General features: G+C 41.3%; 1 protein-coding gene across 6 annotated transcripts in view; it reads left to right on the top strand.

Annotated features, from left to right (window-relative positions):
- Positions 1-13,134, top strand: part of ILDR2 (immunoglobulin like domain containing receptor 2) — a 64,141-nt gene that overhangs the window by 46,469 nt on the left and 4,538 nt on the right. For 4 of the 6 annotated variants that reach the window (XM_061628012.1, XM_061628011.1, XM_061628017.1 and 1 more), the window contains 4 exons: positions 2,743-2,889; positions 5,203-5,379; positions 7,483-7,596; positions 12,039-12,249. In XM_061628012.1, coding sequence (XP_061483996.1) covers positions 2,743-2,889; positions 5,203-5,379; positions 7,483-7,596; positions 12,039-12,249 — 649 coding nt within the window. The remainder of the gene's footprint in view (positions 1-2,742; positions 2,890-5,202; positions 5,380-7,482; positions 7,597-12,038; positions 12,250-13,134) is intronic. The other 2 variants (XM_061628013.1, XM_061628014.1) reach the window with 1 other exon arrangement.

Raw genomic sequence — 13,134 nt, 5'->3', positions numbered from 1 at the left:
TGGCATGCAAAGAATCCGGGTAAAACCCGGCTAACCGGGCAATATGGCAACCTTACTCTGGGTGACACCCCCCTCTCATTGTGTCACCCTGGTGCGGTCCGCACTCCCCACACCCGGCTAGTGACGCCTCTGATGTTCTGCATGTAGATTAAACAAATAGGGTGATAAAATACATCCCTGTCTCACACCCCTTCTGATGGGGAACCAACCAGTTTCTCCATATTCTGTCCTTACAGTAGCCTCTTGTCCAGAGTATAGGTTGCTCATCAGAACAATCAGATGCTGTGGCACCCCCATTTCTTTTAAAGCATTCCATAGTTTTTCATGATCCATATAATCAAGGGTTTGTTGTAATCTATAAAACACAAGGTGATTTTCTTCTGAAATTCCTTGGTCTGTTCCATTATCCAATGCATGTCTGCAATATGTTCTCTGGTACCTCTTCCCTTTCTAAATCCAGCTTGGACATCAGGCATTTCTTGCTCCATATATGGTAAGAGCCTTTGTTGCAGAATCTTGAGCATTACTTTACTTGCATGGGATATTAAGGCAATAGTTTGATAATTACTGCATTCCCTGGGATCCCCTTTCTTTGGAATTGGGATGTATATTGAACGCTTCCAGTCTGTGGGCCATTGCTTTATTTTCCATATTGGTTGACAGTTTTTTGTCAAAATTTGAACAGATTCAGTCTCAGTAACTTGTAGCAACTCTGTGGGTATGCCATCTGTTCCTATTGTGTACGTCATACAAATCTGGACTCTCTTTTCGCATCTGTGCACATCACCCTCCGGGCTTCCATTCGGCTTTGACTCAGTTGTGTCATTAGTCACAGCACTACTCGTACTTGTCCATTGTTCTTCCCCAGTAGCTCAGTGAGTGCCTTCTGGGGGTCTCATCTTCCAGCACTATCTCATGTTGTTCATTTTGGAAAGTCTATTCATAAGCTTTTCATGGTAAGAGGTATTCAGAGGTGGTTTACCCTTGCCTTCCTCTGAGTCTGGATGCATCTTATTCTGGTGTCTCAGCTTTGACCATTCTGCCTTGGGTGACCCTGCTAGGAATCTAGGCTCTTGGTCTAGATTCCTGATGGCATTGCTCTCAGCTTCTTCACCACTCTCAAACCCCCTCACCACATTAAGGTGTGCATCCTAGAGGGGGCTTCTTGTGCTATCCATTATCTTTAAGACTTAAGCAGATGAGCCCTTTTCAGGCATCAGTTCTTCAGACAGTCAATGTGTGGAGAAAAGAGTATGTTGGTCATCTGTATAGAGCCTATGGATGTGTACAGACTGTATGTATGTACATTCAGGCTGGGTATAAACTACCCCATTTGTAGTACAAAACATGCATTTTTTCTCAATCCAGAATTGCTCATTCTCAACATGCTACTTTCAATCTAGATTGATTCCAGATCTTGCCATCCATAAGGGTGAGCTTGGCTACTTGATATACATTGAAAAACTCTCCCCTTGATTAGGTTGCCCATACCTTTCCCTCCCTGCACATGCCCCAGGTGAATGAAGAAGGAAGTGGTGATTGTGATCTTTGTGTACATCCACCCACAATGTCATTGGGAAACTATAGATACACCCCACATTGCTGGGACTGTATACATCTGTTTCCATCTGTTTCCACAGGACACACTGCAGGATAATGCAGAATCAATCTGTAATAAGCTTTTATTTTTCGAATAAACAAAATTCTCAAGAAGGGCTTTTCAGGGACAAAAAATATGTGGTAGATCTAGATTGTGTGCAGGCTATGTAGGAAAAAACAAGAACTCAGTCTCCATTGATTAGAAAATAAAACGTAGTGTGTATGCAGCCTCAGATTGTATGATGTAGGATACAGCATGTGCGTTAGCATGTGAGTTGTATAGGACACATGCTGAACAAACAAGGTGCTCAATGCATGACATCTGGGAACAGGGCTCCTCCACATGTTGTCTATAAGAATTGTTTGAAAAGGACTGTAGAGGTACAGAGATGAAAATGCTGTCTACCAATACATTGTATCCAACTCCTGATGTGAAGACACTGGTAAAAAGGGGTCTTTGTCCTACCATTTCCTCATAGACACTATCCTATGTCATTATAACATTATTTTTCCACCTTTGTTGTTGTTGTTGTTACATGCCTTCAAGTCGATTATGACTTATGGCCACCCCATGAATCAGTGACCTCCAAAAGCATCTGTCATGAACCACCCTGTTCAGACCTTGTAAGTTCAGTCTGTGGCTTCCTTTATGGAATCAATCCATCTCTTGTGTGGCCTTTTTTCCCCTACTCCCTTCTGTTTTTCCACCTTTACTGGATCTCTATTTGTTTTCCCGTATTCCTAACAAAAATGCTGTTTCTTCTGTCCTAAATTACTCCAGTGGTGAGACTGCTGGGTTTAATTTAAATTTTAACCACTTTTAATTCACAAGGGCAGATTTTAATTGGAAAGGTTCTGTACTTAGACCAAACATGTTTGTTTTAAAGTATATTTTACTTCTTGTGGGTTAATAGAACACTAAAAACATTGAAGGTGACCTCTCCTTCTAAGCATTAATGGATGTTTTTGTTTATTAAATTACATTAATTTACATCTCCTTTGGCATTTCCAAAAGGCACTTTGAAATTTTGGTAATATACATATTTTAAAATATTTAATCAATGAATTAGAGGAATTAATCTAAACATTCTTAATTGGTCAACAGTCCTAACATTTTACACATTTGTGTCTGTCTGTTTCTAGAATGGGTATTTGTGGGCTTGGTGATCCTGGGGATTTTCCTTTTCTTCCTTCTGGTTGGGATCTGCTGGTGCCAGTGCTGTCCTCATAGCTGCTGTTGCTATGTCCGCTGCCCCTGCTGCCCAGATACTTGCTGCTGTCCACGGGCATGTGAGTGACTGTTTATAATGTGGAACAAATTGTGAATCAGTTTTCAATGTAGACACACTATCCTCCTTGCTATATGCTTTGCAAAAATAATATTTCCTCTTCTGTGCTCTTCACACAATGGATAGATCCAGCTGTTAGCCCTGAAGTACTGTTACCTATAAAAATCAGGCCGACCAATTGCCTTGGGAGCTGAGAAGCCAAACACAAATTAGTTGACCTTTCACAGGACTGACTTTCATATGGATGTCAACCATCCATGGGGTGACTGCAAAACATATTGGCTCTAATCCAGCTGCAGCTGTGTTCAGCTGGTACTCTGGATTAGGGATGGGATCTGTGAATTCACAGTCACCCCCTGCCACCCCCCTACCAACACGTAGAAGGAGAAGGCCGGAGAGGAGGGGTCCCCAGGCTGAATGATATAGCAGAGGCCCCAGCAACAGCCTCCCCAGCAGGAACAGACCACAGAGGAAGAAGAGGATCAGGAAGATGATGCAGTCAGAATTAAGTGGATAGTTGCCCATCACAGCCTGTCACTTTCCCTGCAGTGTGGCACCTGATCTTCCTGTTCCTCCTCTGTGGCCTGCACTGCTTAGGGAGGCTGTTGCCAAGACCTCTGCTGTATCATTTAGCCTGGGGGACCCTCGCCTCCTGCCTTCTCCTTCTGTGTGTTGGTAGAAGAGTGGCAGCAAATTTGCAATGGGTGGATTCCATCCCTACTGTGGGTAGAGCTTCCTTCTAGCCTTTTGAAAAACCCATTGGGGCCTATCTATTTGTTTAGGCATTTAGTGGCTTGGGTGAGAGGAGTACGGGTCTGTGGTTCTGTTTGTATGTGGGGGAAGAGCTTTAGCTCTATATTAGACCATCTGCTTTGCATGCAGGAGGTCCAAGGTTCAATCCCTCTCCCAATCCATCTCCAGGTAGGGCTGGAAGAGAACCTTGTCTGAAATCCTGGAGAGTTGCTGCCAGTGTAGACAATACCGAGGTAAATCAGCCTTTCCCAGCCTTTGGGTCCACAGATATTGCTGGACTACAGTTCCCATAATTCCTAACCATTGGCCATGCTGGCTGGGACTAATGGGAGTTGTAGTCCAGCAACATCTGAGGACCCAAAGGTTGGGAAATGCAGAGCTAGATGTGTGATATAGTGTGTCAATTTCCTTTGTTCTCTTGTATCCAGTGGTGACTTTCAACCAGCAGAAAGCAGTTATACTTTTGCAAACTGGGGTACTCAATTTTTGCCTTCCCCATCCACTGCAGTCACCGTTTCCTTCTGGGAAGCTCCTCGTGGGAATTAGGGAACCCTCTGGAACAGTATAAAAATGATCTGGAGTGATACAGTGCATAGTGGGATTGGCAAAAACTGGCTGCTGTGCCATGTGTGAATGTAAGTGCTTTCTGCTAGCAAAAATCCAACCCAAAGTTGTATTGATTTTGCTGGTTTCTGGTTGTGTGTTTTTAAAGTAATTGCATATTGCTGATGAATTCTGATGTTTGTGAGTGTCTTCAATTAACAGTAGAAGCCAAATGAACATACTTAACATAAATCTGCAATAGAAGATGGACCAGTCAATTTAACAGGGAACAGATAACCAAAGCAATGCAGATACAAATGAGCAGCCTGGTGTACACCTTAAACCCATCTGGCTGCATGCATAGAAGCTTTCTTCTGTACACAGATCTTGCTGGATCAGGATGACTATGTAACAAAGATAGTGACATAATGTTCAGGGCAAATTTATGCCTGCTATTATTGTGAGCCAAAAAGTCCTATTCTGATATAAGCTAGAAACTCTGGCGAACTAATTGCAGGGTTTTTTTTAAGTTTAAGGTTGCCAATAGTTTTAAAGGTGAACTGCTACGAAGCTGAAAGAGAAATTAAACAAAATCTATTTACCTGGCTAATGTTCTTTGCTAATTCGGCTGCTGGGCAATTTCCCTCAAACTCCATTTCAGCTCTGGTTTTGTTCACTCAGTGCTTTAATTAATTTAATCCCTTCTTTAAATAATTAAAACCTCTAGTAATTTTGTACAAAATAAACCTGCTTGAAAGCCTTGTTATGAACTAAACCTGATTTTGCTGGTAGAGATGTATAGGCCAATGTAGTTCTGGAATATGAAAACAATTCTGACACCACCTTGCTAGTTTAAAATGGGTTCAGTATTATCTGAATTAAAACTCCTTGGAAGAATCAGCTCTTGTAATCTTTGCTGATAAGCCCCCATCCCCAATGGCAAGAGTAGTTGCCAACTGATAAATGTGAAGCATCACAGGTTGAATGTTTCATTATTCATTATTATTCTTTTTTTCAGTGTATGAAGCAGGAAAGGCTGCAAAGGCTGGATACCCTTCAGCAGTCACATCAATCCCTGGGCCTTATTATATTCCTTCAGTCCCTGTGGGTGGAGTCCCATCTCATGCTGTCTTGATGGAGAAGTCACACCTTCCTCCTTTGGCAGCAAGTGAATCCAGTGCAGGAGGACAAAGTGGTAATCTGGAAACTTTCTGCGTCTTTGTTGCATGCTTGTTGGTATATCGGAGTCAAATGAGGCAGAATAGGAAGAAAATGTATACAAATGTATTCACATTTAATTAAGTCGATACAACATAGGGCTAATTTTGGCATCCAGGAAACTCATACAGAATCTTGCACCTTGTTTTTCAGAAAAAAGTATTCTTTCCTAATCTTGCAATTGTCCCTGTTAGAGTGAGGATACTACATGTTTAACAAAAGAGCCTGCTGGATCAGGCCAGTGGCCAATCTAGTCTATCATCCTGTTCTCACAGTGGTCAACCAGATGCCTATGGGAAGCACACAAGCCGCATTTCCCCTATGTCTCCTCTCATTTATCTTTTTATATTACTGTACATTGATTTTTCTTGAATATTTTCCATTGTCTGCTTTGGAGACAAATTTGTGAGTTTGCATAATTGTCCAACGTAAAAAACAGGAATATTTTTACCCCTCTGCCACCCATGGGCAATCTTCATAGGTCGGTATTCAGTGCTAGTTCTACTCAGAGTATACCCACTGAAGTTAATACATATAACCAACTATTAATTTAATGGGTCTGCTCTGAGTAGGACTTAGTTGAATACAACCTATAGTGTTTGATATTTTAGTTTTTACACTTTTGGGCTTGGAATGTTTTAGAAGGAAACTATGTCCTTTTTCAGTGGTTAAGTGCTCATTGTGGTGGCCAAATGCCTACACAGATTTCCATGTGTTTTCAGTGCAGGCTAGGTTACACATGCCTTGAATCAGAACTGCTGTGACTAAGAAAACCCCCAACCTTGTGTATACAAGGCCTAAGGTAACAATCATGTGCACATTACTCAGGAGCCATTGAACTCAATGGGACTTAATCCTAAGTAAACATGTGTAGGCTAGGGCTACATGCCTTTCTGCCAATAACCGATGGGCAGCCATAGAAAAATCACAGGTGGCCTTTATCAGCAGTACTGTGCAGTGCTTTAGGATCAAACACTTGTACTGCTAGCTCTTGAAGCTGCATGTGGTATTTCGGAAAGAGGAATCTAATTGGTAATAGTCACAAGCTTGACTTTAAACACAGCTCTGCACTGAGATGACATTACTGAAAAAGCAATTAATGACCATATTCTGGCAATAAAACTTTCGCACCCTTGTGCTAGTGTACTGACCTTTTGAGGGATCATTGGAAAAGTCAGGGTTCAAATAATCTGAATTTCGCTCTCCTCCACTCAAAATAAGAATAGATGAGCTAATGAGAACTGTTTTCATTGTTATTGAAAAGGTCTGGTTCAGGTTTAGGAGTGAGAAACCAGCCGAAAGCAGAATTATGGCCAATGGAAAAAATATAACCACAACAAGTTGCGTGTGTGTGTTTTTGTTTTAAATGTCACTGCACAGAAATTGCTGCACAAAGAATATTCAGACTTGCTTAACACTAACACATATTCTGGAAAAAATTATTGCATTTCTCATGTCATTGTTATTAGATCTGGTATAGGCCTGAACACCCTATTCATAGGGTCGCCATAAGTCAGGATCGACTTGAAGGCAGTCTATTTCCATTGGCCTGGTAGGGGGGAAAGGCATGTTTAATTTGTCTATCATTTTCAGGAATTATGCAAGCTACCCAAATAGATAATCCAGCTGCCAAAAGAACCTCTGAGACTACATGATATGATGTCTGTATAACACTAGTCTAATTTCCACCAAGGTCACTAGGAGGTAAAAGGCCACTTTCATAAATTGATAAGCTGGTTTAACCAAAGTGGTACAAGAACATTTATATTATAACAAATACCCTGCAATTGACAGTATTTTGGCAAGAGCCAATAAACACAATGTATGGAAATCTGACATTCATTGATATTATCTAAACTGGGTATGATCCCATGTTTTATAGTTACATCCTTGGGACTTCAAAGTGTGTAATTCTATCTGAATCATTCCCTGAGGCTTTGAAGTCAACGTACACTGAAGATTTTATTCTCCCCAGCCATCAGTAACTAGTCAAGCATCCTGATTTCATTCTTGAGAAGTTCCTGAAAGTTATTTTTTGGAAGGAATATACTGACCAATCATTTACTTCTTCTCCAAACAGTGCGCAAAGGGTACCGAATCCAGGCTGAAAAAGACAGAGATTCAATGAAGGTGCTGTACTATGTTGAGAAAGAATTGGCTCAGTTTGATCCAGCTAGGAGGATGCGAGAGAGATGTAAGAAATGGAACTTGTTCACCCTTTTCTATCAAAACCCAACATTGCTTCATTTAAAATACATTGAAATTTAAAGCAAACCTTCCCTCCACCCCGCTTTTAACCTATATTTTAAGTCATGGTGGTTACACTGATACAAGCTGCTTGGTTAATACATATTTGCCAAAATATGTTTTCTAATTTTCAAAAGTGGTTAGTGGGAACTTGCTGGTCACCCAGTATCTTTGACGATCACCTAGGCCTAGTTAATACTGGGGTGGCAAACCTTTGTCTGGGCTGTAACATGTCATAGTGCAGGGGTTTTTTTTCCACATGATAGACTATTTCCTTCCATGTGAAAAAATGATTCCAACACACAGAATACTAGCATGCCAAAGGGAAAAAAATAAACACTTTCTCTGTGGCATCTAGTTTCCTCTGTATATATATATATGCTTGTGTGTGTGTGGTGCCCTGCTTGATCTGCTTGCCAACCCCCCCATCCCCTGCTCTCCCTCCCCACAAACCTCCCTACTCCCCTCACCACCACCTCAGGCAATCCCACTCCCCTTGTCAATCCACTTGACTTGCCTGTTCCTCCCCTGCCGCTGCCCCATGCCACCACTGCTGCACACCATCCTGGACAATGGACAAACACTGCCACTACACAGCACACTTAGGCAACACACAGCCTCCTGCCCACCTACTCACGCTGCCGCTGCCACCCAAATCATCTGCCTAGGCTGCACACCAGCCTCCCACTGTGCCTGCCTGTCCACATGCCCACCCAGGCTGCCGCCACTGTGGTTAGGCCGCCCACTCACTCACCAAGGCTGTTAGTGCCTCCTTGCCTGTTGGCCAAGGTGAGCAGTGAGGGTGTGTGTGAGCAGTGAGCATGTAGAGAGGGAAGAAGCATTCATGCTGCAGCTTGCAGGGCCACCTTCTGTGGCACTGCAAACTGCACAGTGTGACACTTACATTTTTATTGTTTGTGTTTCTATGTATGCACAAACATATGATAATTCAATCAAGTGGTTCTCCATACACAGTATGAAGAGGTACAGCCTAAAACATAGGTGAGAACTAGGTGACAGCTGTCTGAGAACTAAGCCTTAGGCAGTTGGTCACCTTCTTCAGTGCCTAGATAATGAATGCATGTCTTAGCTTTTGCGGAGAGGAAAAACACAACCCCTTCTCTGCTCTTTATTTCACAATCCAATAACACACAATAATATTAGATTTGTTTTTGTTCTGAGACAAAAATAAAATAAAAGCACAAACCCCAGTCCAAATTCTGCTCCTGAGAAACCCAAATTTGATATGAAGAATAACAATCCTGTGTTCAAAAGAAATAATGCAAATTTTAAAGGAGAGCACTTTGTACACAATCTGGGTGCTAAATACAGTTCTTCCTTAACCTCTGATAAGAACACCCATGAACAGAAACACGTTTCTCCTTCTCCATCTTTCTTACTGGATCTGAGAATTGGCATTAAGTTATGGCAACTATGCATCTATGATATTCATAGTGGAGAAGCAGAAGAGCTACTATTTATTCACTCTTTGTACTCACAGCCTACCCTTGACCAGATGATCCCAGGGCAGGTTACAAAAATAGTGCAATTAAAACAAGTACAACTAATATTATAATCATAAAATAAAACCACAAAACTAACCAATAACAAAGTTCACCAAACAGCAATTCAGAAAAAGCAATGCATCAGAAGGGAAGACATCCACTCAACCAAAGGCCTAGGTAAAAAGGCGAACCTTGACCAATTGTTAAAAAGCATATGGTGGTGGCACACGACATGCCTATACTGTGGATGTCAATATAGTTAAACAACTATGTGTAGCGAAAGTGAGAGTTCTGGAATAGACACTATAACAGATTCAGAAGTAAGATTGCTTGTGGAACAGGAACATACTTAAATATGTTTTTAAAATCTAGAAAAACTATATTGGAGACGACAGGATCAGAATCCTGGTGCTGGTATCTCCAGGTAAATGGTGGGCTTATACTCTTGGGGGAGTGAGTATGCTGTATACACAGCAATACTTTGTCTATTGTCCCTTTTCTAGTTCTAAGAATGTGAGTGCCAATATATCTCCTGTCCATTCTACAACATTTTATAGGCATAATATCTAGTGCAGTTTCCTCTGAGTGCTGGAGGTGGCCAATGTGACTTGTAGTCCAAAACATCTGGAGGACACCAGGTTGGTGAAGGCTGAGCTACTGCATACAGTTAACAAGAGTATCTTTCTTTTAAAATGGTAAAGCACTATATGTACATTTTATTAAATGTACACTACACACCCCTTGCCATTTTTAAAAAAATTAGATGGGTTAGTGATGGCATTAATTTCACCAATCAGCACTGTGTAGAACTGCTTTCTGCTGTAAACATATAGAAATGGTTTCTTCTGAGAGAAAAGCATTTAAATAAAACACTGTGAGTGCATTTCAACATAGGGATCACCACTCAAATTATGTATGCCTATACACAGCCATCATTTCTAGTGAAAGAAGACAGGAAATGTAGTATTGAATACTGAATTGGTCCAAGGCACTGACTCTTCGAGTCCGTTCAGATACCGTTAATACAGACTTTTTTTATATACATGTAAAAAATGTTGCCCTCTATTTTTAGCATACACATTCAATAGATTCAGCCCATAAGTGCCATTAGGTCCTGGGTGTCACAGATACGCAAGCTGCCTCAATCACTTGACAGACTCAAGGAATGACTTTAATCACAGCTCGGAGAAAAACTAAAAAATTACATGGTGTTCTAAAACAGTCATCACTGAACATGCTGCCATTTCCACCCACAAGAAATACTATAAAAAGGCTTCCTCCAGATTGGAATGCCTAGGATCCAGATGTCACTGTATGCAGTGGGGGTGATGGGAGGGAAAGATCACGTAGTTTAAAAATGCTAAGTTCGTTAATCATACAGAGCTGGTCTGTCTCCCACTCCAGAAAAGTGAGGCTGAGAGCATATAGTTCTGTCACACAGTAGACTGGTTCTCCTATGTTTTATTACTATAGAGGAATACCTGTGAAAGAATGCATATGGAAAAGTTTATGAGCAATACAGTGTTCACATTGGTTTGCATTCTTGCACTGTGGGTCAGAACTCGAAGAACTACTTGGGTGCACTCAAGGGTTTGAGCATGCCATGTGGAATTTCTTACTTTTTACTTTTGAGCAGTAAACCCCCCATGCCATAATCACAAATTGTTTTCAAACTCTTCTCACTTTCAAAAGAGGTTTATCATACACATGAGGGACTACTTAATGAGAGAGAATGTCTCATTGGCACATGAAACTAGTCATGTGGTTCTCTGGATCCACATCTATATTTTTAATGTGTTTCTCTGTGGACCAAAATTGTTATATCTGTTACTCCTAATCAGTAGTTTTCAGCTTTGTCTCAACTGCTTCAAACCCTGACCCGACCCCTTCAGTCTACAGAACTTGCACTTTTATAGGTGCCATATGTTCCACATCTGTGGGGAAGCTATGCTTTAGTGCAGCAGCAGCTATGCTTTGAAACTTCCCACATCAGGCAGACACCCTCACTGTAATGTTTTAGATGCCTGCTTTTTATCTTCTTTATTTCAGCAAGCCTTCCCAGACTTATAATTTAGCCATGTATACTTGTGAAAATGTGGCTTATTTTATCTGTGTATTATTTACAATTTTTTTGATTAAGCAATTTATATATTTCTTCTAAATAAAAATACATCAAAGGAAGGGGAAAGAGTGTCAGCATTGATTTTGATAACTAAGCCTACCTTTCTGAAAAGATTGATTAAACAGGGATAGGTTTACCACCATTTTTATAGTCAACATATACAAACACATAATGCTTATTTTCATAAAAATAAAAAACTACGGATAATATCCATCTAGAAAGAAGTTTCAGCTAGAAGATCTGTTGTACAATATTTAGTGTTTCTTGACAAACTTCATATGATTCAATTCTGTTCAAGTACAAGAAGGGTCTCCACAGGGTTGCCAGGTTCCTGGCCTGAGACTGATCCTGTATCTTTAGGAGAAGAGAAAGTCAGCCAAGTGCAGGTGTTCTTGCAACACTGTAATGCGAAAAACCACAAGGTGGAATTCTCCCTCCCCCCTGTAAAACTTTTAAAGATACAGAAGACATCTTGGTTGCCAGGCCCCGCCTCCAAGAGGTCTTCTGTATCTTTAAAAGTTGTGCAGGGGGAAGGGAGAATTCCACCTTGTGGTTTTTCTCATTACAGTGTTGCAAGAACACCTGTACTTGGCTGACTTTCTCTTCTCCTAAAGATACAGGATCAGTCTCAGACCAGGAACCTGGCAACCTTAGTCTCCAACTATCCATGAGCGTAGATTGCCTATTTACCCCAATGATTTTATGAGTTATTTTTTGTCATCACCATAGTTTCCATAATTTCTACACGTTCTTTCATCCCAGACAATAACACCATCTCAGAGCTCAGCTCCTTGCATGAGGAAAATGCCAGCTTCCGCCAACCTTACCGCCAAGTGCGCAGAAAGCCACTTCCTCCTTCAGGAGATATGGACGGTGATGCAGAGTACTGGGCAGGTGTCATCAGTGGAGGTGGCGCATCTAAGCCACAGACATGCTCTGATTACAGGGTGGAGAGGGGCAGTTTCAGGCTCAGGTGAGTGCAGCACCTAGGAAATGGGAAAAAAGGAAGGATGCCTTTTGCTTTACTGTGGTTTTTTCCTGTCCTGATTTATTTTGGCGGGGAGGAGGCCTGTATGGCAAGGAAGAGAGTAAGATGGTATGAAGACATTTGTTTCAAAAGTGGCAAAGATGGTGAAGGATCTATGAGTAAAGATTGAAGAAGCTTGGAGAAGAAATTATATAAAAGGTGAATAAAAGGGTCCTACGTCAGCAAGCGAGGCTGGTTGGTGTAGCTGTCTCTGGGTGCTGCCTGTTTGGTGTTGACCCATGACATGGCCTTCTCAGTGGTGGTACCCTGTTTGTGGAATGGCCTCCCTCATGAGGTGTGTTTATCTCCCTCATTATTAACACTCAGGAGGAATTTAAAAACATTCCTGTTCAACGAAGCATTTGATGGCTGAAAAATACTGTTCCTGGCAATCTTAAAATTGTTAGGTGGGGGAGTATGTGATTGCTTTTAAAACGTTGTTTGCTGCTCTGGACTCCTTTAGGAGGAAGGGTGGGATAGAAATTTAATAAATAATTAAAGCCTGTTACTTAAATGATGGAGCAAATTTGTTTTCTGTGGCTGCAGAGCGTTGGGCCGAAACCAACTTTCAAATTACAAGAAAAAGGATTTCAACTAAACATTAGCAATAATTTCCTGATTGTATAAACTATTCAACAGTGGAGCAGATGGACTCAAAAGGTGGTTGACACGTTTCCTGGTGGTTGTTAAGAAGAAGCTGGATGGCCACCTATCAGGGATGCTTTAGCTATGGATTTTCTGCATTGGCAGGAGTTGGATTAAATTACTTTTATGTCCCTTTCTATGATCTTCCATCAACAATTGCCCCAAACTTATAGGCTTTGGTTCAAA

Source organism: Rhineura floridana, chromosome 5 (genome assembly GCF_030035675.1).
Source record: "Rhineura floridana isolate rRhiFlo1 chromosome 5, rRhiFlo1.hap2, whole genome shotgun sequence".
Lineage (NCBI taxonomy): Eukaryota > Metazoa > Chordata > Lepidosauria > Squamata > Rhineuridae > Rhineura > Rhineura floridana.
Note: the sequence above shows the minus strand (reverse complement) of the source record. Positions and strands in the feature narration are given on the sequence as shown.